The 22,961-nt window shown below is 42.7% G+C and overlaps 2 protein-coding genes across 2 annotated transcripts in view; one reads left to right on the forward strand and one right to left on the reverse strand.

Moving 5' to 3' along the window:
- The window catches only part of SLC49A4 (solute carrier family 49 member 4), a 65,115-nt gene extending 49,779 nt beyond the window's left edge, over positions 1–15,336 (reverse strand). The window contains exon 1 of the mRNA XM_059820524.1: positions 14,967–15,336. Within this exon, the coding sequence (XP_059676507.1) occupies positions 14,967–15,336 (370 nt within the window). The remainder of the gene's footprint in view (positions 1–14,966) is intronic.
- Positions 15,337–15,887: 551 nt separating this feature from the next.
- HSPBAP1 (HSPB1 associated protein 1) overlaps positions 15,888–22,961 on the forward strand; it is a 37,717-nt gene continuing 30,643 nt past the window's right edge. The window contains exon 1 of the mRNA XM_059820520.1: positions 15,888–15,924. Coding sequence (XP_059676503.1) covers positions 15,888–15,924 — 37 coding nt within the window. The remainder of the gene's footprint in view (positions 15,925–22,961) is intronic.

A 22,961-nucleotide genomic window follows, 5' to 3' on the forward strand; every position in this document is an offset into this window, starting at 1 on the left:
CTTCTAGTTCACAGCATCACACAAATGGCAGATAGCGTTTGGGTTTTTTCTCCCCTCCTAATGAAGCATCCATCTTGGGGGGGAAAATTCCAGTTGGATGTGCAGAACAGTTTTCACCTTTTTGCTAATATTAATGGAAGTTCGGCCAGAGGAGAGGCTGGTGGATTCAGCCCTCCACCTGGCACGGCCCCCGGCGGATTCTCCTCATACAGCTGGCACACCCTGCTCTCAGATGCATTCACATTTGAGGGGTATCCTCCCTTCAGCTGCAGATACTAAAATCAGCCCTCACAAACACAGAATACAACAAGGCTCTAATTAGAAACGAGTGACATCAGCCTGCTGCACATTTTCAGTTTTTAACAACCAGGCTGGAAGCAAGAACAGTCCTTTCTGACACTGAACTGAGAGCACTTTAATTCACTTAACTACTCTACTACTATTTTGACTAAAGCATATCTAGCTACAAAAAATATAAGTAATCTTGCCTTGATGCACACGCATCAGGAAACACACCCTTCTATGAGGTTAACATACAATAAACAACCTTTACCTTTGGTTTCAGCAAGAAAACCACTGAGCTCCAAGTCTTTCACTATTTTTCTTTGCTCCTGGAATTGTTTCTGTGTCTTGTCTAAATACCCTCTTTATTGTTCAAGCATCCTTTTTAAAATGGATTTCTTTGCTGGATACCAATTCTCCATTTCATAGCAAGGGTCTGTTTTCTCTCCCTTCTTAATGCATGCCTTCACATTTAGCCATATTAAAACAAAAGCTTGATTAAACAGATCACTTTATCAGGCAACCCTGAAAGCTCTGCGCAGAGTCCCTGCTTCATCATTATCTACTGCTCCAGAAATTTTTGTATTTTAAATGTAATTCTAGCAAAATTATAGTAATAGCTGTGCCATTTACTCTCACAAGATCAGTTATTGTTGTCATGATTAAAATACAGAAAAAAATGGCTACCTTTCTACTAAACACGGTGAATAAAGCTTCTGTTGTGCCTGCACTTTGCCAAATTGACTACTGTCATTAAGGAGGATAAGCAGCAATCCTTTTTCAGAAAAAGCACCCTTGCATCAAGCAATACAATTCTCAAAAGAAAAGAACCTTTTCACTGATGTAAAAAGACTTCATAGCTGAGTTGTGGTCCCAATCTTTCTGCTAACACATGGAACAAACTTAAAAAATCAGTATATCAGGCCTGCCTCAGATTCCACAAAAGCACTTGATTGCAGAGGAGCATAAATTGTGTTTGGAAACTCAATGGAAAATAAATACATTATCAAGAATAGCATCAACGACACTCAGAAGCAAGATAAATTGGGAAACAAATACAAAGACTGCATGCAAGAGAGAACAACTACCAGGTCATACGTAGCTAACCAAAAATTGCTGCTATTCAGATGGCCAAGATGCCATGGGGTGCCATTAAGCACAACATACATGATGCTGATGCTTCTGTTATTGCCCTGTCTTTCCTAAATTGTGTTTTTAAAACAAACTAAAGCCAATTGTTTCCATGCATTCCCCTGGCTCCACATGTTACTACCGAAGGAGCAGGACTTCAGTATTTTTTTTCTAATTGAAAATAAAGCAAACTCCTAGTGGCATCATTCAAGCCTTCGGCGAGACAGGAGACAGCATCCTTCTGGTATCAAATAGTAAGAATCAAGCTCTATCACATAGGACCTGTCTGAAATAAATCATACCCAAAGCTACATTTCAACCCCCAGTCTTGTCTTGGATACAAAAAGTAGACCTCTTCCTGTAGAGATCCTGCAACACAGCCCAGTTCCACTTTCCAGGGGAAGACTGCATGGCAAGGGCAAATTCCACTAGACACCGTGCTCAAATTTCCGTCTGCCATAAATAGTAGGCAGATTGGGATCACCAGGCAAAATATGTATAGAAATCTCTTGAAATGCAGATGTAGGAGGTAATGATCCTCAGAGGGGCAATTTTTCTTTATAATTTCTTACAGCTATTGTAACCGAATCTGTCAGCAATAGCTGCCTGGTTAACACCCAGGCTATCAGGAGGCGTTTGAAATTTCTTAGAAATTATTTACAAAATTTAAATTCAAGGAAACAAACTTTGTATGTACAAACACAGCAGCTTCAAGTAAAATAGTTCCTGTGGTTTGATGTAGACCTTTCTAATCAGAGTCAGAAATTCAGACAAGCCAATATCCCCGAAGTGTAATCAGCAGTGATGCAGGGGAGCCCACAGGGAAGTCCCTTCCAAATCAGGAAGAAAGAGTGGTGCCAGGGTCCAGATCTGACCCAAAAATAAAGTTGTTTCTGCTGCTCGCACTTGTTGGACAGACACAAGAAGACTGCATGCAAAACTGAAAATATGAGGGCCAACACTCGTCCCCACTGGTCCTTTTTTCAGTATAACTCGCTGACGAAAAACATGCTTTCTCTGCATAAACCTCATCACGTGAGTCCTTATAGGAACAGCATCACTTCCGAATCACGAGATTAGTTAAGAATCTTGTAAAAAATCCCAGTAAAACCAAGACTCAAAGCACAAAATTGAGCCAGCCAAGTGTTTCAGAGAGAAGACAGACATCTTGAGGAAAATGAACACGTGTAACAAGTAAAACAGATATAGAAGCTGCTAGGACATAATTGTGAGAAGCAAAGCTAAATATAATGCAATTGAGAATTATTATGACAATCACACATCCACCCCGCAATTCCTGAGCTGCTGCATTTTTCTCTATGTGCATCCTGATTGTAAGGGAACCAAGATACTTACGTATTCGCACTCAAACTGCTCCACTCACTTCTGGTTTGTATTGTAAATAGTCTTCTTGTTTTATGGTATTTTTCTCCCCCCCCCCCCCCCCCCCATTTCTAACATTCATTAAAGCATATTAAAATAATTATTTTTCTGTTTACCCTAGATATAAGAATTGGACTGCACCTGTTAGAAGGAAGAACAAGCTATCACAACCATGTCAAGAAGATGCAGTGTGCTTTTGCCTCATTTGCATCAATTAGGTCAGGATAATATGATCAGTGGACCCATCCTGTTTTAACATTATCCCAGCATATTAAGCAAGCACATAAATAATCTCTAAAAATATGTCAAGGAAAGTATGGCTTAATTCTCCAACTCTCTACTCCTCTAAGCATAGCTGTTACGAACTTAATGACCCAAGTTCTTCCATGGTGTCTTACAGAGTTAGCTCCGCTAACATGGATTTAAGCACAGTTGATGGCAGACTGTACCTGTAAATACAAAGCAAATATTTCAGAGTTTGTGCAGCAGTTTAAAAGTTTGGTACTGTAAATAAAGTAGTCCTGATTTTAAGAACTGTACAGGATTATTTTGAGGTTTTACGTACATAATAAGGTAGTTTACAAGTATTGAAATTTCCTTCTATATGTCAGCTAAGGGTTTTGAAGCATCCTAACAGTTTAACAGCAACAATGGCAAAATAAATGGCAAAAGATGCAGATTAAAAATCTGCATTGCAAGTTTCTCCAAGTGTTGTAAATTCTATTTATCAGTCCAGAGACTGACATTTTGCCTGAACAGATAAACAAGGCGCTGACTTGAATGGTATTTGCCTGCAGATCAAAATGCTGATTTTAGAATTGGTTTTAGTCTCTTTACTAAAATATCTCCTATTCTTTAATACCATGTTTCTTGGCTTCAAAGGAGACCAATTATTTTAGTTTATTGATATTACACATTTTACTGCAGAGACCATCCATTTTATCTGCAACTAATCCAAGTGCAATGAACCTCTCTTAATCCTTGCAGAGCACCTCTGAGAGAAGAAAGCACTGGCCTGGGGCAGCAGGACCTTCATCTCTCGACATGCCTTATGAAATCAGGCAGGCCACTTATCTTCTGCTTCACTTTTCTCTTTTTTCCCCCCCTCTGCCTTTTTATTCAGGCTATAAACACATAGAAACATGAGCCACTCTCACCATTAGTATTAGAAAGGATAGTAATTCAGGTCTTTTCTTTACCTGGGGTCAGTGCAGTGTTGGATACAATTTTAAAAAAAAAAAAAAGAGCTATTTGAGTGCTTACTAAATCTGTGAAATTAATATACAAAAACTTGTAAGAGTTGTTCTTTCTTCCTTCACCTCAGGTACCTGCTTTCTACTCTCAACTCCAATATTTACTGATACATGAAGATTCGGCTGAATCATTCAATCCATCTTTGCCATTTGATAAACTGAAAAACTACGTAACAGGGCATGCGTGTGCTTACGCGTGTGCTAGCATATACATACAGAGAGAGAAGCAAAGCAACTGACAAAAATAGCTAATAATGCAGTCAGGGACTAAACCTCTTCATTAATTTTGAAGCTGAATTATGGGTGCTCATCAACAAGTCGAGAGAAAATGCAAGACAACAAGCCTTTGCTCTAGCTCTCGCTGGTGTATTCCTGGACAAGCATCGACAACCCTTTCAGCACCGAACAAGGGGGAAGGAAGCTTTTTCTTTTCTCTTCCCACTCATTTCAAGGGCTCCCGATTGCACAGCAGGCTTAATTACCACACAACTAACTCCAGATCCTTACCTGTGGCAACAGAGAGGAAAAACAATCTCTCTTGCACTGCACGCATCTATCAGGGAAGATGTTCTGTCATTATCTTAGTGGTACTTGCCCACACCACCCAACGGTGCATGAAATTCTTCATTTTAAGAAATACAGAGGCATTTTGCTTTGCCACGACGGACTATCAAGAAGCACCCATGCAGCAAGGATTGGCAGCCACGCTAAATACTGCCTAGTGCATCTGCTAAGCAGGACACTAAGTACAAAGTCTCTCCTTTTTACTATCCCTGCTGTGAGTCAGGGAAAAAAGAGCCTTAAGAGTCCCACTGATGTAACATCCATGCGGGTCTTGTGACTTGTAGGAAAGGTCACTGGAGGAAGCTTTCAATTTTCCTCTCTCTGAACATTTTCAACGTTACTTTAACATTAAAATGCATCAGGCACTATTTAGGGGACATAGTTCATCCTAAAAGACACCCTTTGCAGCACTGCAATGGGTCCTAAACCCATTACATTTTTTTAAGGCTCCTGAGCAATTCTTTAGGTTCACGTGATTAATCAATTAAAATATAACAACTCCGCCTTTTTCAAATATTCAAAAGGGATGGCATTCATCAAAAATAACCAAATAAAACAAAAATTTTCTAAATGCAGTTGTATTTGACATCTTGTATTCCAGAAAAACATCAGCAGACTTTGCAAAAAGCGGAAGACCTCTCACTTTCAAAACACATCATTCCCTCAGGCTGAATCATACGGATCTCCAGCTTTAAAAATAGGAAAAAACTAAAAATCCTCTTTACTACAAATCTGAATGAGAAAGCTTAATTTGTAGCTTTTGAGGAAGTTGGAGCATTGATCACAAGCTTCTGCAGCCTAATTATAGTTACAGCATGGCTATAGAGCCACAATAGCACATGCACATAAGAAGCATCAAAAAACCAAAATTATGGCAGGAAGTGATGGAGTAGCTCTGAATGTCACCACTGAGAGAAAGGCCACAATTTCCCTTGCCTCAGGTTTATAACTAAAAAAATTCTTAAAGAAACTTCTATGAGTGAGGTCTTTGGCCTGCTCAGCTGAGGCTGCGCTGGCTTGCCACTGGGAGAATTCAAACAGCATTCTCCAAGAAAACTTGCAAAATATTCTGTCAGAGAATTATCAAAACATCATGTTTCTTACATTTACTTCTGCTCATCTCAGCACTGACCTTGGGTTGGGGGGGGGGGGGGGGTTGCGGGGAGGTTAAGTGTTTTTTAAAACAAGTATTTTTTTGTTTGGCAATGTCAGACTATAGATTTTCACAAAAGGGAACATTATTTCAGGACCTGTGCTATGCACTATCTACTTCTTCAGCTCTGAAAAGGCAAGCAAATATCCCTGTTTTACATGGCTCCTTTCCCACAAGCAAGGCATTTCTCACCAGAAAAAAAAAAAAAGGTAGAAATTGGCAATGCAGAAAATATCCAAACTTTATTAACAAGTAATGAAACTCATTTTTGCGTTCACTTCAGCTTTGTTTTTCACTCCTAAAATGTAACGTGAAACAAACTCCTAAAAACAACGTCGGCCAAAAATAATGAGTAAAATTTGTTTTGCTTCTGCAATGGTAATGCTGTTACTGGAATTTAGAAATCAGTAAAGCTGGGTTAGTTCAGCATTACCAAATGAAAATGGTCTTTCTTTGTTCATACTTAGTTTCTTCTGAAGGGAAAAATAAACAATATCATATTAATTCTTTAAAAGAAACAGACTCGGTTTTCTTAAAGGAAGCAGATTCAGCTTTTGCAGGCCAAAACCTGATCTACTCTTTTTTTCTCTTTAATGGAATTATAAACTAATAGGTAGGAATTACAAATACAGTACAAATATACAGCTAGCAAAATGAATGCAATGTAACCTTCTTAAGTACTTTACTACTTCCATAATAAAAATCTATGAGAAAGCCGAAGGAACTTCGATAGCAGTGGAATTATTGTTGTCATTTCTGTTATAGAAGTTAGCCCCAGCTACCTTTATGTAGCATGGCTGCCACACTGGTAAAAACTTCTAGAAGGCAGGAGATTGGCAAAATTTAAATGTTTTTAAAATGCAGCAAGGCAGTGGACAACGTAACAGTATTTTAGTGTTTTCCATTCCATTTCACAAGGCCTTCCAGAAGGGGTGAGGCACCAGCCAGGGCAGCGACATCCACCCCAGCATCCCGCTCGTGCCTCCATCACAAGGCCAGACATTCACCACCACCAAACCCACGGAAGAAGGAACAGCCGCCCTCCTCTGCGTCACAGTGCCTGGGGAGCCCCGCAGGGAGCAGGCGGCCGTGGCCCGCGGTGCCCGGGGACGGGCACGGCGAAGGAAGGGCCGATACGCCCTCTGGCCCATGAAAGGCACTACCAGGCGGAGTTCAGAGGTTGGGCTGTGCAGAGGCAGAAGACTGGGACCTTGCTGGCGATAAGAAAAGGCAAAAAGGTCAGTTGCGGTCAAAGAGACTTCCCAGCTCCTGATTTTAAAAGCTCTTCTCAAGGCAGTTCACAAAAGCTGTGTTTGCTGATCCGCAGCTGGGGTGTTGTGCAAGCAGCCCAGGAGGGGTGCAGGCACCCACCACCCCCATCATTTGCTACCGGCTACTTAAGTCACGTTTACTACTGCCTCTTGCTCGCTAGGGAAGACGCCCAGCGTCCTCTTCTCTGTGCTTCCCACTCAGCTCGCTCCTCCGCCTTTCCCATCGCCACCACTCCCTGCCCTCCGGCTCTAGATCTCGCTTCTGCATCTGTGCATCCCATGCTTCACCCACTCACCACCTTGTCCCATACTTTCCCCTTCTTTCTATCTCTTCCCACCTATCCAACGGCTTTTCTCACATCTGCTCTCGCTCCTTTGAGCCCTGAGCTTCTCACATCCAACCTCTTCTACTTCTCAGAAGCGGGAGGAGTGGAGGACAGAGGGAAGTTGGAGAAGAGGGGCACACCACAATAGCAAGGAGACGCACTGGTGAGGCAGGAGATAAAGAAAAGGAAGCAGTCAGATTAGGAAGGATTTGAGTCAAGAGAAGGTTGTGAGGGGTAGTGAAAATACGTAAGCGTACAACAGGGGAGATATCAGTGCACAGCTTGTCCTAGAATTATACTCTCTGTAGTCAACTTCTAAAAGCTACTGTTGACAAAATATCTTCCCAGCTGGAACTGTGTCCTGACCCAGTTCTGGGATGCCTAAGTGCTTTAACATTGCTTGTGTTAACAGCTGCATAATAAAAGTATGGGATTGTATTTTACACCGGTACATGATTTCCCTATTCATCAATTTGTCAACGTCAAAGTATTGCAAGTTGGTAACATACCCCCCGCTCACTGTGCCTGTATGCTCAGTGCACCAAAGCCTCAAGATAACATTATCCTCAGATAACACGGCCATTACTATTCTCATGTGAGTTATGCAAACACATTAGGATTTCACCTTCCACCATGAAAAAGTTATTTTAAAGCCAGCATGCAGTTTCCTGATATTCTTCAGTATGTGGCGTTTCAAACAGCTGTCCTAGCGCCACTGTCGCAGCTGCGAAGAAGTGTGAGAAGAGCGCGAAGAGCACGGTAGTTGCATAAAGGGTAGTAGTATAAAGACAGATGTCTGTGGTAACATAGTACAAAGCAGAGACTGGGGGTGATACCGTCTAACAGAAAGAGCTCCAGAAGAGGACATCTGTCTACAGCTATGACTGATGCTTTCAACTCAACCTGGCCCATCAGGAGGTATGGGAAGTGCTGCTAACAATCAAGCTAGTATTGCTATGCTGAATCATAGTGGCATCAAGTTAATACAACTCATCAGATCCTAATTAAACCACTCTATGTTGCTAATCACTCTGTGTATCTCAAGTGGTCTTTTGCAGCATGCCTGACTCCAGTGAGGGTGGGCCAATCAATTCTCTAATGAGTCCTCACTTCTGCAAGCACTTGCACAAATGCTCTGTGGACTTTCATGCAGCCACAGTATATAAAATTAAGCAACAAAAGCGAAGTTTGGTTCAGTTTTCCTGTTTCTTTTCTTCTGATGGTGCATGCCTATACAAACACACACACACCATCAACTCATCAAAGTAAGTTTTGTAAAATCAAGCTGATCAAATATCTACTCCAGTGGGATTTACCTATCTTCAGCTCTGTAATTGCTTCTTTCATCTTTCCACATGAAAAACAACACTTCATCTCATCTCTTCCAAGATTTGTTAGCCTAGGAAAATTAATCCCTTTCACAGAACTTGATAGGCGTGGATCAGTATCACTTGCAAGACAATGAAATATGCATCATTCATAGCATGCAGTAGAAGATGCCCACAGGATGAGAGAGAACAGACTGGGGTAAAACAGATATTTTCCTTCAAAATTCTTTTGCACTTGGCTGAAGTGCATTAATCACTTGCCTTTTCACCAAATATATACAACTTTCACTTCAAATGAGTCAAGGCATTTTCTTCTCCCCTCCCCCCTTTTTTTTAAACTAAAGCACTAAGTTCACATTTAGCTTTCATTAAATCCAAGAGAGCCTTCTGCTGCTCTTGTTGGAGTCAAGAAGACCTTTGCCATTAACATAAATGCTACTGAGTAGAATCAGTTGCATATGGTAAGACTACTCTCTGTAATCCCAGCATATTTCAGTCGAGCACCAGAAACATCACATTTTCCTTTCTCACTGGCTCCTTGCCATTCTACCCACATTTTCATACCTGGAAGTTTTCCCATGGGTATTTCCTTCCTGTAGACTGTACTAACCTACCAAAACCATAATGTCTGTATAAACCTTTTCTATTGTTGTAGTGTGTAAATCCTTTTAGCTTGATCTCACCAAATTAAAGTCTTACAGCCCTATGCTGAGTCTTACCCTAGGCATCTTTAACTGAGGCTCATGCTTGAACTTCAGCCATGAATTATCAAATTGGTCATTTTGAATATTGGCCACATATCGTGCAGTTGTGGATCTGAGATAAGAAAAGTCTGTTTCTGAGATCACAGCAAAAAGAAGCTGAAAATGTCCTTCTTTGCCACAAGATTAAAACTCTCAGACTTTAAAGGCTCATGATTTGTCTACTTTTGTCTTTCTGTTAACCAAAACCCTATGTGTTTATGATCACTTGGGACACAACAGAACTATGAATACTTCCATTAAAAACTCAGCATGTTCTTGTGAGTGCCACCGTGGAAAGTACTTCACACTGTCCTTCTATACCAGCTGTGATACCTATCAGCAACTAGACCTGCTGTAATTTTTCTAAGTCATTAGTAACATGCTCCAATTTATATTTACTACCGCGTTGTCTGAGAGGCTGAATGACAGACAAGGACCCTCAGATGCCAAGTGCGATGCAAACACCTAAGAGAAAGAAAGTCTTCCCCATCTGTTGGCTTCACTTGACCATTCAAGTTTCCACTGACTTCTGGAATAACAACCTGTTTCCTCTTTGCTCTCTGAACCCACCTTCACATCTCTCAAAATAAAACCAAAGGCATTTCACAAACACTTCCTAGATGAAAATTTAGCGGAAGAACAAGTTCCCTTGAAGTCTTCTCCCTTCTGTCCCAGTGACCCTAGATGTGCGTTAGAGGAGTCCAAAGGTCCCCTAAAAGCAAAATCAGTGTTTCCATGCATGCAGCACAAAGTGACAATCTGGGAACTTCAAATATGAAAGCTGCTATGCATAATTCTCTTTATCCATCATGTGTAGTTTATTTTGTACTAAAACAGTTATTAAGACATTTTTATATTAGTAAGGCCCGATTTAGTACTTATACTCAACATTCATTACTAGTTTGTCAGACAATGTTAAAGGATTTAACGTCAAAATTCCCAGGTGGAAGAGATAAGAACTATCAAATGCCTCAGAGAAGGAAATTGAGAAGCACGATTTAGGAGACAGCAATGACATCAAGAGTTTGATATTCAGGAAAGAAATAACTATTCATACAAGTAAAAACATCCACGGTCTCCATTAAAAACCAAAATCTGATTATGGAAGTTTTCTCTCTACTTCATAATTTAATCACTAGGATAACAATGCTATGTAAATTCAATTTCAGCAAAATAAAGTTACTAAGAATGTCTATGCAGCCCATGTAAGCATATACCATTTTATAAAAAAGGACCAAGAAATAGATTACATTTCACTTTTACAAGTAATATGTCACACTTCTTCAAACTCAATATAAAACTGTGTTCACTGTATTCCAAAAATTAATGAAAAATATCACCATTCTGTTCAATTTGTTTAATGTAAATTAGCATAAGTATTTCATTCTTCATTGCTTCTTCTTGATTATATGGGAACATAATGAAGACTGACAGCATATACTGCTTCCAGGTCTCATCTTGTAACTATGAACTTAACTAATGAAAAAAAAAAAAAAAAACAGTGAACCAGATCCATAGAAGTATGTAAGCTTTGATTTCAACAGGAGTTAGATATATAAACATCCTAACAGTTCTGTATGCTTGTATTTACAGTTCCCAGGAAATGAAACACTCAAGGCACAAAACATCCATAAACACTCAAGCATCACGTGACAAACTGTAGCTAATTTTAATCATGTAAACAACAAGGGTCCATCCAACGGCACACTGAAGTAATTTCCCATTTAATTTCAGTCTCATTGAATCTCTAAAGGTAATTATCATTTAAACAAGGACTCTCTAATCCTATTGCTAAAGAAAATGCACCAGATAAGACACATGTGGCTCCATGGCACACTCCATCTTTGGACCTTTCTTCAGCAAGAAACCAACCAACCAAAACAACACCTGTAATTCTACTTATGGAAATGGGTTTTCAAACCTACTTCAAAAAGGCAGATACTAAAAAATGATGCACACAAACGTAATTCCTGAGTTTCAACATGCACCCATCCCAGAACAGGACTAGGAAACGTTATGGATGCCACCGCTGTCCCTATTACAGCACCCAGCCAAGGAGCCTGGAAAGCTCCCCCAGGCTCCCGAGGAAAAGCACGCGGGCAGAAGTCTCCATTCAGCTAGTGAAAGCTGGGAGGCAGGAACAGGAACAGGGCTTGTTCCCCAAAGAAGAATTTCCAGCTGTGATACGTGAGCCTTGCAAGCGTCTGAAAACGAATGTATTTTTGAGAATAACAACAGCTCAGAAGAAAATACAAACTAGCTTTCAATTTACACGCCTTACAGAAACACCAGCTAAATCCAGGCTTCCTCCAATGCCTCGAAGACCCTTTAAAATAAAGTGTTAACATCTTTCAAAAAAATGTCTACTCCGACTGAGTTTGTTCAGACCTTCAAGTAAGATTTTTTTGCAATTACAGCCTTGCGAAGACCATCACTACCTTCCTGATTAAAATTCACCCTCAATTTCATAAAATCCAGGAAATCCCTATAGATCCCCAGGAACATGGGCTTAAACCAACCAAGAAAGTTTGTCATGACGCTTCTGACACCAACACCATTCTGTAGCGTCTGATTTGCCTGTAGCATCCTCTGCAGAAATTCCCCAGGGAGCCAAAAGTGACACCATCAACACACCTTTCCCAGCCCACGTATTCATCCCATTCTCCAACTGCATTGCCTGAGAGAACTGCAAACAGGCCTCCACAGAAAATCTAGGAGGCACACTCAGCAGGCCAGGAAGGAAAAGGTCACAAAGGCCAAGAAACCCTTCGAGGTCAGAAAACAAAAAAAGTCTAATTTCTCCATCCTGGATCCCTTCTATACAGAACTGAAGAACAGATAATTTGGGCTTTATTTAGCATACCTTTTACTAAAAATAAACACTGCTGTCCTCTCTTCTCAGAGGACCCCACACTTCTCTGAGAAGCTGTGATGGAACTGAATCACGCAGTCCAAGAAATGCTTCTTCCAAGCAGGATTATTAATATTCCTATTGCTTAATAGTCAATCTTTCAACTTCTAATTAGTTAAAAGGTAAAAAAAAAAAAGTGGCCAAGCCCTTATAAGCAGTACTGAAATAAGAAACAGGCACACAAATAATACAACAGAAGTTTGTTATGGAAACAGATTTATGTTTCAAACTATACGCTACAATGAACAACTAAAAACCAAAAAGACTTTTGGACTTCATCTGAAGCATCATAACACAAAATCAGACTTAACTGACAGCAGGCAGCTATGTACCATTATCAGTTAGATACACCTCTGACTGTGAAGTATAGGACTATCTAAAAGCAGAATCTCCTCTCAAATTCTGACATGCATCATCTACAGTGTCATACTTCTGATACATGCCAGGTTTTACATGTTGACACTTCACAAATACATTTTTTTCCTGACAGTTCCTTTACTAGCTAACTCCAATGACAGATGATTGAAGCCGGGAGAGTAAATGGTGTCGTTTCTCTACATTTTTGGTACAGAGAGTAGATTTGGTGTAACAAGAAGCATTTGCACCCCTAAGCAAGTGGAATACTGCTCTTGCAAGGTCACACCCATCCAATTTCACAGCTTCAAAGCAGTAAAGCCACGCTCCTCACGGAACATGCGTACTCCAAAGAGCAGATACCTCCCTACAACATGCCTCCAGTGGAAACGTGCCCCACGGGAGAGTTGGGCAGTGGTAGCTCTCCTCTTTGCTCCATGAGAAACCAAGTGGCAGGACTCCATCGTCACTTCCAATGTGAACAGCACCACGTTCTCCATGGGAATCATCCAGACTCAGAAAACAGCATGAAATACAACAGGGCTCCCACAAAATCTGCTGCTGTGCAAAGAACATACTCCAGAGCCCTTAGGTACTCCTTATGCCTAAAGCCAATGAGCTGAGATGCTCTATTTAGGCTATCAACCAAAATTCTCCCAACAAGGAAAGCCACAAAGCAAGAGCAAAGGGGTAGTTTGTATCAATATCTCCAATGAACATGGAAATTACAAAAATAAAAAAGAAAAACAGCCAAGCAATCAGTTAAGGTAATGAGGAAAACACTTGTATACATATTGTCATTAAAACAAGCTACATGTGAAACCAAGAAATCCAGCAACTACATTACCAATCACATTAAAGAAACAACAAAACACTAATGTTTCTTCTTCCATGAGTTCAAGACTTTTCCAGTATTTTTTTGCATCGCTCAGAATCAACTTCGTAGAAAATGAAGAAATAAAAATACAGACGCGATTCTACAAGCACAGGTTCAAGTTTAGCTTTATTTCCTACATACCATGAGCAGAGTTATTGTCTTCATTGTACAAAACAAAATAACTTACTTTAATTATAAGATAATTAACAGCATTATTATACAGCAGTCTAGACAGACATTGTCGACTTAAGTCTAAATTGCTTGAGAGGAGACTGGCTGTACAGCCACCATGGACTCATTTGGAGAATGTATTTTCAGCCCAATAGGTTTTATTTCCCCAACGCCTCTTCAGTTTTAGGAAAAGCAATTCCGATTTTGAGACACAGGCCTTCTCGGCTATAACTTTTCTCCCTGCCTGCCTTCACTTTCCCCCCTTCCCTCCCCACAAATGAGCTATTAATTCCTAAATAAATGGAATGAGTAGCACTTAACATCGGGAGCCACAAGGGTATGTAGGCTTCTATCTCCTGTTTAGAAGCCTGTTTAAACAGGAATTAAAAGATTAAACACTTCTGTGGATTTAGGCCCAAAAGCTCAAATCTGCAAACAGAGGTACCTGACCTCACCGGAGCGCTCCCCGGGGTGACGGACAAACTGCACAGGCCTGGCGAAGTTCTCCAAAGGCAGACACCATTTTCAGTAGTTTGCTACCGAGACGCAACGGCCTGAACACAAATTGGGAAACTCTCCCTCGTGCTCACCTTCTGAAACGCCGGAGCACAACTTCTGGTTTACGTTCGCTGTCTTTGCATCTCCCTAGTGCACCTAAACGCAAACCACCTACTTTGTGTCCGGTCTGCTTTTAAAAAGGAAGTATTTCTTTCAAGATGCAGTGGCCACCCTGAGCACTGGCACTACTTGATCCAAACATCAACACATTTGGACCACAGCCAACTACCGGAAAACATGACCCTCTCCAGGTCAAACCTGCATGGCAATGCCAGAAGGAGGCACATCCCCAGACCCACTCCTCAGCCACGACTTAATACGCCGTAATTCCTCTTAGTTTTAGGAACACCTTAAGTACCTTCCTTGTGCATGGCCTTTGATGTGCCTGTGTTCGAGCAGTGTACTGGAAACAGCACTCATGATGCCTTTAAAGTATTAACCACCCCCTTTTAAAATCGAGGCCACTAGCACCGAGCGCGACGGGCAGCCCGGGACGGCGGCGCGCCCTCCCCCGGCCTCACCACCACCACGCCGCCCCTCACCGCGGCGCCGGCGGGACACGGCCACGGCCACGGCCACGGCCGCCGCGTCCCCGCCAGGCCCGGGGGAAGCCGCAGGAGCGGCGGGGAGTCCCGACCCCGGCGCCCCCGGCCCCGCTCACCCTTCTTGTCCATGAGCCACATGAAGAAGAAGCAGGGCGCGAAGCCGATGGGCCCCCAGAAGACGAGGAGGGCGATGTCCCAGCCGCTGAAGCCGAAGGCCAGGCGGGCCGAGTTCTGGATGGGGCCCCAGCTGTTCCACACCAGGCCCTGCGCGAAGCCCAGCAGCGAGAAGAGCAGCAGCACCAGCCACCGCCGGCCATAGACGCGGCCCGCCAACGGCGCCAGCCGCCGCACCGGCACCGGCACCGCTGCCGGCACCGCCGGGCCCCCCGCCGGCCCCCGCGGCTGCGGCCGCCGCCGTTGCTGCTGCTGCTGCGGCGGCGGCAGGAGGGGCTGCCGCTCCTCCGCGCTGCTCCAGCCTAAGCCCATTTGCGGGGGCGCTGACGGGGGCCCGCCGGGGAGGAAGGGCCGGGGCCGGGAAAGGGACACCCACACTTCAGCCCCCGAGCGCGGCGGCGCTGCCCCGGACCAGCACAGCCGCATGCGCGGTCGGGGAGGGCCGGCGGCCGCCTCCTTCCTCCGCCGGCGAGGGGAGGAGGGAAGCGGCGCCGGGGAGGAGAGCCGGGCCCGCCGCCCGCGGGGACGGAGCTGTGCCGGCGGACAGCCGCGGCCTGTGGAAGCGTGCGGGGCGGGGAAGCCCCCGGATCGACACCTCGCGGGGAGAGGGGACTCGGGCCCGGGGGCGGGAGCAGGGCGGCCCGCGGGAGCCGCCGCTGGGGTCGAGGGCCGCCTCGGGTGTCACCGGCGGGGACGGGACGGGACGGGACGGAGCCCCTGACTTGGGGCCGCTGTCAGCCCCGGCCGTCACGCTGCCACCGCGGCTCCGCCCCGCGCTCCCGGGCCGGGCTCCCCCTTCTGTTAGCGAGGGCGGTGCCGAGGGGAGCCAGCCGAAGCCGCCCCGGAGGGAGAGCCGGAGGAACATGGCCGGGGCGGAGAGCCGCCGTCACCCCGCGCCGGGTAGGTGCCCCTCGCCCCTCCGCGCCCGCCCAGTCGCGGAGGGGGCCGCCCCGGCCCCGGCCCCGGCCCCGGCCCCGGCCCCGCCGCGCTGCGGCCTAGCGCGGCCCGGCGGCGCGGCCAGGCCCGGGCTCGGCCCCGCAGGTTGTCTCCAGGCCGCGGGCCGGCGGGCGGGAACGTGGGGGGCGAAGCGCCGGCTGGATGGGGGCGTGAACGTGGCCTCCATGCCTCTCCTGCAGCTCCTCCTCCGAAGCGACCTTCTCAGGCGTGGGCCCCTTACCGCTGCGATTGCAGAGGGCAGAGTCAGGGTGGCCCTTCAGCGAGTGTGGGTACCTTCATGCAGGGAACTGCTGCAGCTGAGCTTCTCCGCGGTATCTGCTCTTTTAAAGGAACAAGTAAATTGATTCGTGTTGAGGTGGATACAAACCAGCTATGGTCCGAATTGGGGGGGGCAAATAGTAGGATTCAGTTACATCCTGCACTTAAATCCATTTTGAAAGAGTTTGGATGAATATACCATCATGTGGGCTACACTAAGTTCATTAGAAACTCTTATCATTTAAATAGATTGAAGTATATATTCATTCCATTAGGTTGTGTGAGTATTTATCTGTACCATCTGCACTTGTCATAAAATTAGTGGCTCGGATGCTGCACAATGCTTCATTTTTCCTGAAAAAATGAAGTATTTCAGTTCGGTTTGCTTAGGCAGTCTGTCACAAAGTCTGGAAGTTGCCTTGATAAGTGCCTGTGTGCTTAACTGGGAAGAACTGAACAGAACTGAACAGTGGGATCCACACGGGCTGGTTTTAGATCCAGTGTCGTAACCCTGTTGATGTGCTGGGCAGCATACATCTGAATTTCACACGTGGTGCCCATCCCACGGTTTTGCAGCCAAACCCACGTACTCCCATGAAATTCTTCCCAAAATGTACAGGCGCGGCATTTTGTTTAGCCCACACAGCTCTGTTTGCTAGACTGAGGTTCAAATTAGAAGTTGCAGTGGAGGTGCAAAAAGGAAATTTACACCAACTGAATTCAGCAGAACTGTGATCAAAGAGAAAATGAGACTTTGTCTAGAAAAATTCAGGAAATTCCCCAGGAAAAATAAAATTCACGCACAATTAAATAATGGGGGGGGACATAGTGATAGTAATGCACTAAAATTTGAGCTTGCTGTGTACAACTGTAGTGACAAAAATAAAGCACAGTAAAAATATTGGATGAGATTCAGATTTGATCATGATGGATGCATACTCCAGTAGTACTTTGGGGCTCCAAGTAAGATAAATTCCCTGTTCTACTAGGTCTTTTTCATACATTACCAACTCAGCATAGTTTAGCCCATGCCAAAATGTTCTTTCAATTTACAATGGCTATGTTACTACTATAATATAATTGATTCGGTGGCATTGTGCCAAAGACAAAGTGCTGTCATTTGCAGAAGTAAACAAAGTGAAAAAATATTTCTCTCTTTGAACATTTTTCAATTAACTGGAGTAATTGTAGGGGTTTCTTGGTTGTTCTAGTGGCAGGAAACCCATCCAGAAATAAGGCAAGTGGGGCTTTGCAGTGTCCTTTAACGGCAAAACTTGCCTCTTGCCTCTTAATACCTGCATAGTGAAATGAACGCTTGAATACAGGCAGGATAACTCTTTGATAATTTATCCAAGCCACCTCATCTTATGATGGGTTTAAAGATATTTTGACTCTTGCGTGGGTCAGCGAGAAAGAGAAATTTCTGAGAAACAGCAACAAAAGAAAGGAGCTGTCAAAACAGGCTCAGAAAATCTAGGGTTATCTACTATTGACTTAATCATGATTTAAATAATTTATTTTAATTGCTTGATTTGAAATTGCTCCATCTTTTCATAGCTTCACAACCCATATGCACATCTTTCAGTCATGGCCTGACCTTTTCTATTCTAGCTATTTAATTAACACAGTGTAATATTCTGTGTGAATTATTCTTGTTTGCAGGATATGGTACCATTTAAATTTGTTAATGTAAAGGAGGAATGCATTGTTGATAAACTGTTGGAAACCAAATTAGCGTTATCTTGCAGCTAGCTGATTGCGTTATTTCACTCATGGGTATAATACTTCTCTAAATATGCTAATTTCACTCTTTCCTCCGTGTGGTGACATTTTTACTGTTCTCATTACTGACATTTGTAATACTTGGGGTGGGGAAATCTTTTCTTGCTTTAACCTCATTATAATGTAGCTAAAGAGATTTGAATATTATTAGATGAAGTGCACATATATTCAGGCAGGTGGAAAGGTTATTTTTTCACCTGGCCCAGAACTTTCACGTCTATAGCAGGACTTGCGTGGACTTAACGGCGCCTAGATCCAAAACTGTGATACAGAAGCCCATCCAGTTACTAACTGCCCCACCACAGTAGTGTATCCATTGGTAGGTGCCTCCGTTTCTAACCTAAAAGCTCTCAAGGTGGTTGTGTCACCGTATTCATGCCTATCTGCCTGTGTCCAGCCTAAAACCTTCTAGAATTCATCTTAGGAGGAGTTGGTGGCCTGGAGCTCTGATTGACTAGTGGTGATGGATAAAAATTATATGGCTGAAGCTGTTACTGCTGCCAAATGCTCATCCCACCCCTGAGGCAGGCGTGGCTGATGTGCTTATGAGTTGGCACCTAGACTGTACTGATTTAAGCCTGGCTTATTAAGATAAACTGAAGGCTTTGGCAGGTTTGTTATAACCTTGAGGCATCTGGAGAGTCTAATTCAGCTTAAATACACCTATCATGTAATGGTTGAGCTGAGCAGTCCAGGAGAGTATCCCCCCCATGGTGCAACCTCCAGTTCCTAACGTATTAGGAAGTGTCATTTGCTCTCTCCAGTCATCAGGTTTTTGAGATTTACTCTCCATGTGACTTTATTCAGAGAGATTCGATGAACTTCAGCATCCCCTTGTTTCTTACACCTCTCTCGCAACAACTCCTAACATCATGTGTACGATCTTTGTATTTTCTTGTGTCAACTCGTATCTTGCAACCTGACAAGTAGCAGTTCATTGCATACCCTGCGAATGCTAGAAGCATTTTGGCACAAAATGGGCAGGACCCAAAATTCATTCAAAGATTCAAAAGGGGCATTTAGCCAATTCTGAATATTCCTTCCAGCATCCAAAAAGAGGCCTGTTTTCCAGAGATTTCCCTCAACTTCTAGACTTCAGCAGGAGTTGTGACAATGTAGTTTCAGAGCTGCCATAAACAGCACTAGTGTAGCAGGGAGCTGTAATGGTTCTCTTCTTTACATCCCGTCTTGAACACCACCTTTGAAGGTGAGGCTGTGAGGTATGAGCAAATCTCTTTCTTCCCTCATCAGGTTTTGACATCCCGTTCCTTTTAGTTACTTAGAACACGTTGTTTGGGATCTGCTCTGTTTTGGGCTTGGTTTAGGCACCTTCCAGTCTGTGCATTCTGTACCTTTCAGCATCTTTTCTTGCCTTTCTTTTTTATTGAGAGGTAGATAGGCTTCCTGCTATAACGTTGTACAAGGATTTCTTTGTACTTCAGGAAGAAAAAGGTTTTATAGTGCTTCCTTTTTTCTAGTATCAACAAGAAACAAAAATACAGATACACCTTCAGCTTATGAAAGCTGAACAGTTTTATTCTTAAATTCAAATATCAATGTTATCCAGTGGGCATTCATTTATGTCTTTTGATTGCAGGCTGTGTATATCCACATTGCAAAGTGACCATTGTAGTGGAGATGATTCTAGGTTTGTGATGAGCCAGAGCCCATTGCAGGGTCCTTTAGGGAGTCGTGGGGTAGCTCCTTTCTTTTGTGGAGTCTGTCTTTGTGGTTGGCCAATGAAAGACATCTCACCAGATTCCTTGTAGCTCTCAAAAGGAATATGCAAAAGTCAGACCTGACTTGGCCTTTGAGTACATTTAAAGCATTTTGTACTCCATGTCTGCTTGTTCTGCCATTCATCACCTGCTTAACGATGAACATATAGGTGATGATTGTATCTTCTTTGAAGGGAAGGTGGAAGCTGCCTGATGTCTTTCATCCAAGCTCATTTTGATGGCTGCTTCCCTAACTCACTTAGACAGCCTTCAGGCTCAGTATCTTAGGAATTTTAGGGATGTTATATTGGAGCTCCAACCTCAGCAGACTATGGGGTCCCTATGTTCTTACATTTTATTCAGGGCCACCATGTGCAAGTAATTGCAAACAACATCAATAGAGTATTTTGCATACCGAAGTTATGTTAGGGAAATCCCGTTTCAAAGATTGATGGTTTCCTGTCTTCCCAAAAACCTGAGAATGATGGAAATGAACTGAGTCACACGAGGATATTAGGCTTGAGTTGGGAATACAGGGTGAAAGTCTCCACCTGTCTCCTTGGGCTGGGACTGCCTCAGTGTAGATCTCACTGTCTCTGATGCCAGCAAGAAGACCTAATCATATTGCTCCGATCCTGGTCTGTCCATTGTGTCTCCGGTGAATGTGTTTCTCATTTCTGATCAGACTTTGTCATTGTTCTCCTATTGTCTTACATCGAAGCAGCAAGGAATAACTTAATTATTGCTCTGATATAATTAATGATGTAGGCATTAGGGAGTTTGTTTCTATTGGTCCAGCTAGTCACGCTTGGCTGTCAAACAATAGTTATGCTGTGTGCTCTGCAAATGAGTCTTCTGAAGCCCTGATTGTCTGGGTAGGTGTTTGGGATCAGATCCATATTGAAGACATAATGCTCACAAAATGTTGTTTTTCTGTTTGGAAATGTGACTCTCTATCATGTAATTCTGTATAGAAAGAAGAGGCTAAATTGATTATTTCTCTGTGTGTGCTTTTCTGAACAGGGGCATATATGATTTAAGATTAAATTATTCTATGCTTTGTGATCACAGACACAGTGAGATTCTTTGGAGTAGATAGGGTAGCACGAGGTTTTGATTTCTATTGTCGTATTTAAACAAGAGAGATGGTAAGGTAGTTTGGATGTCTTGGTATAAAAGTGCAACTTTAACCTTTTGTAATTTTGTTGTTTTGCTGATGTTCAGGGGGTTATCTTAAATTTCTAAGTACCATGTGCTTTTGAAGACTGGATATAGAAGACGTTATTGCTTCTAATACTAATATTGAATTAGTCAATGGTTGACATAGTGACATTAATATTGAAAAGGAATCTGAAAATATTGAAACTCCTCTACTAAAAGGACTTTTCCTGATATACTAATAGGTTGACAAACACTGAGTTTTGGTAAATTTTGCATATCGCAAGAAGCTTCCAAAATTCAAAGCAGCAGCACTGTCATGGTTTCTTCTAAAATTAAAGGTCACCTTCAGTCTCCAGAAAAGCAGGTGTAGCTGATTAGAACAAGAGTTCATGCACATCTGAGTGGAGATTTGGGCCTACAGAGTTCTTGATCCTTTCTGATATTTAGCTTTTGGTGTTTACAGATAAAGAAACTTTGCAGGCAGTTGTTATTTGAAAAAGAAAAGAGAAAGAAAATCTCTGGAGGCAAGATGGTAAAGATATGTTGACACCACTAGCAGCAGCTTGTTGTATTATAAAGTTGTGAAAGATAAGCTTCTATGTAACAAGACTATGCTTTCTCAGTAAAAACAGAGTTTCTTTTATGTTTAATATTTATATTAAAAACCAGAACTAACATTAATGAAATGTTAAGGTTAAAAATTAAATTAGAAGAACTTGGTAGTTCTTATATTATAACAACGAACAAAGTCTTGTATACTTCCATTGTAACCCCTTTGTGGATCAAATTCAAAAGGCTCAGTTGTATTACTGATTATTTATTACAATGGCTTATGGGAAAAAACATATTTTTAGAATACTATTGACTATTATTGACTATTTACTACCTTAGCTTATGGGAAAATGGTGTATTTTAGAAGAGTTAGATTTTTTGGCTGGTGTCATTTTGAAGTTCTTGTCAGTCAAGTTTGCAGGTTAGGACAACAATAAAGTCATAAATGGTTCCAGTTTTTGACAGTGAATTTTATACAGTGCATTCATCAGTTTTAGAGTAGTGCATACATATTTACTACTAACAAGGAACAGAAAAAGGAGTAGAAACAAACTTTACTTACAACACGAAGAAATTCTTTTTTTTTTAGAAATATAGAGGTTAGTTCCCTGATGTGCCAGTTCCCTTACTTTCAAATCATAACATTATAGTAGTATTAAGTTTTGTATTAATTTTCCCATCTATTAGAAAATGTGAGAAAGGTGTATCAGTGCCGGTGGGGTATTTATTAGGAAGAAATGGCTTTGCGACTAAATTTCCTCAGCAGCAGGTGGGTGTAATTTACACCCCAAGCAGACAGGAAGGTGGAATTGTAGCAGCCTAGCTTTCGGAAGAACACTCTGTCCTTTGGAGAAACTCTTTTATATCTTGATGGAAGGTTTTGGTTAAAGACTATAGACTTTTCCTTCAAAAGAAAATTAAATGCCATTTATCCAACACGTGCTGCAATTTCATTGTGTTTCACTTTGCTTTCAGCAATTTTGCCAACAAGAAGTGTACAAAGTTCATTGGAAATACATTTAGTATGACTTCTGTCAGTTGTACATATCCTAATTTTCCTGGGTTTGGAGGGGTGGGAGAGGAAGGGGCTATTTCAAATGGCAGAAGATGCAGGCAGGAGCTGTAAGGACAAGGAGGAAAAAGAAAGCATTTCTTCTACTAGAGGAGACCAGAGGAGGTGAGGTCATTCAACATTCAGTTAGTTAGCTGAAAACCGACACAACTGCTTTCTAAAAGTGCACTACAGGATGGGAGGAGAAGAGACAACAGGCAGAAGCTGGCCAGGGGTTCAGGAAGAGCTTTCTAGGAAGAGCCCTAGGGGATTTAGGAAGAAACTTCATAAATGTATGCTTGAGATGACATGCTGTCATTTAGAGCAAGGACGGGAAGTCCCTCCCAGTGCTGTGTTCTGGGCTCAAGCTCTTACTCCACCCCTAAGAAGTCTGGCAGCTATTTCCTTTTCTTTATTGGAAGGACAGTCTGAGGTTTGAGGGCATAGCCCACACTCTT

The sequence above is a fragment of the Gavia stellata genome, chromosome 8, assembly GCF_030936135.1.
Source record: "Gavia stellata isolate bGavSte3 chromosome 8, bGavSte3.hap2, whole genome shotgun sequence".
NCBI classification, from domain to species: Eukaryota; Metazoa; Chordata; class Aves; order Gaviiformes; family Gaviidae; genus Gavia; species Gavia stellata.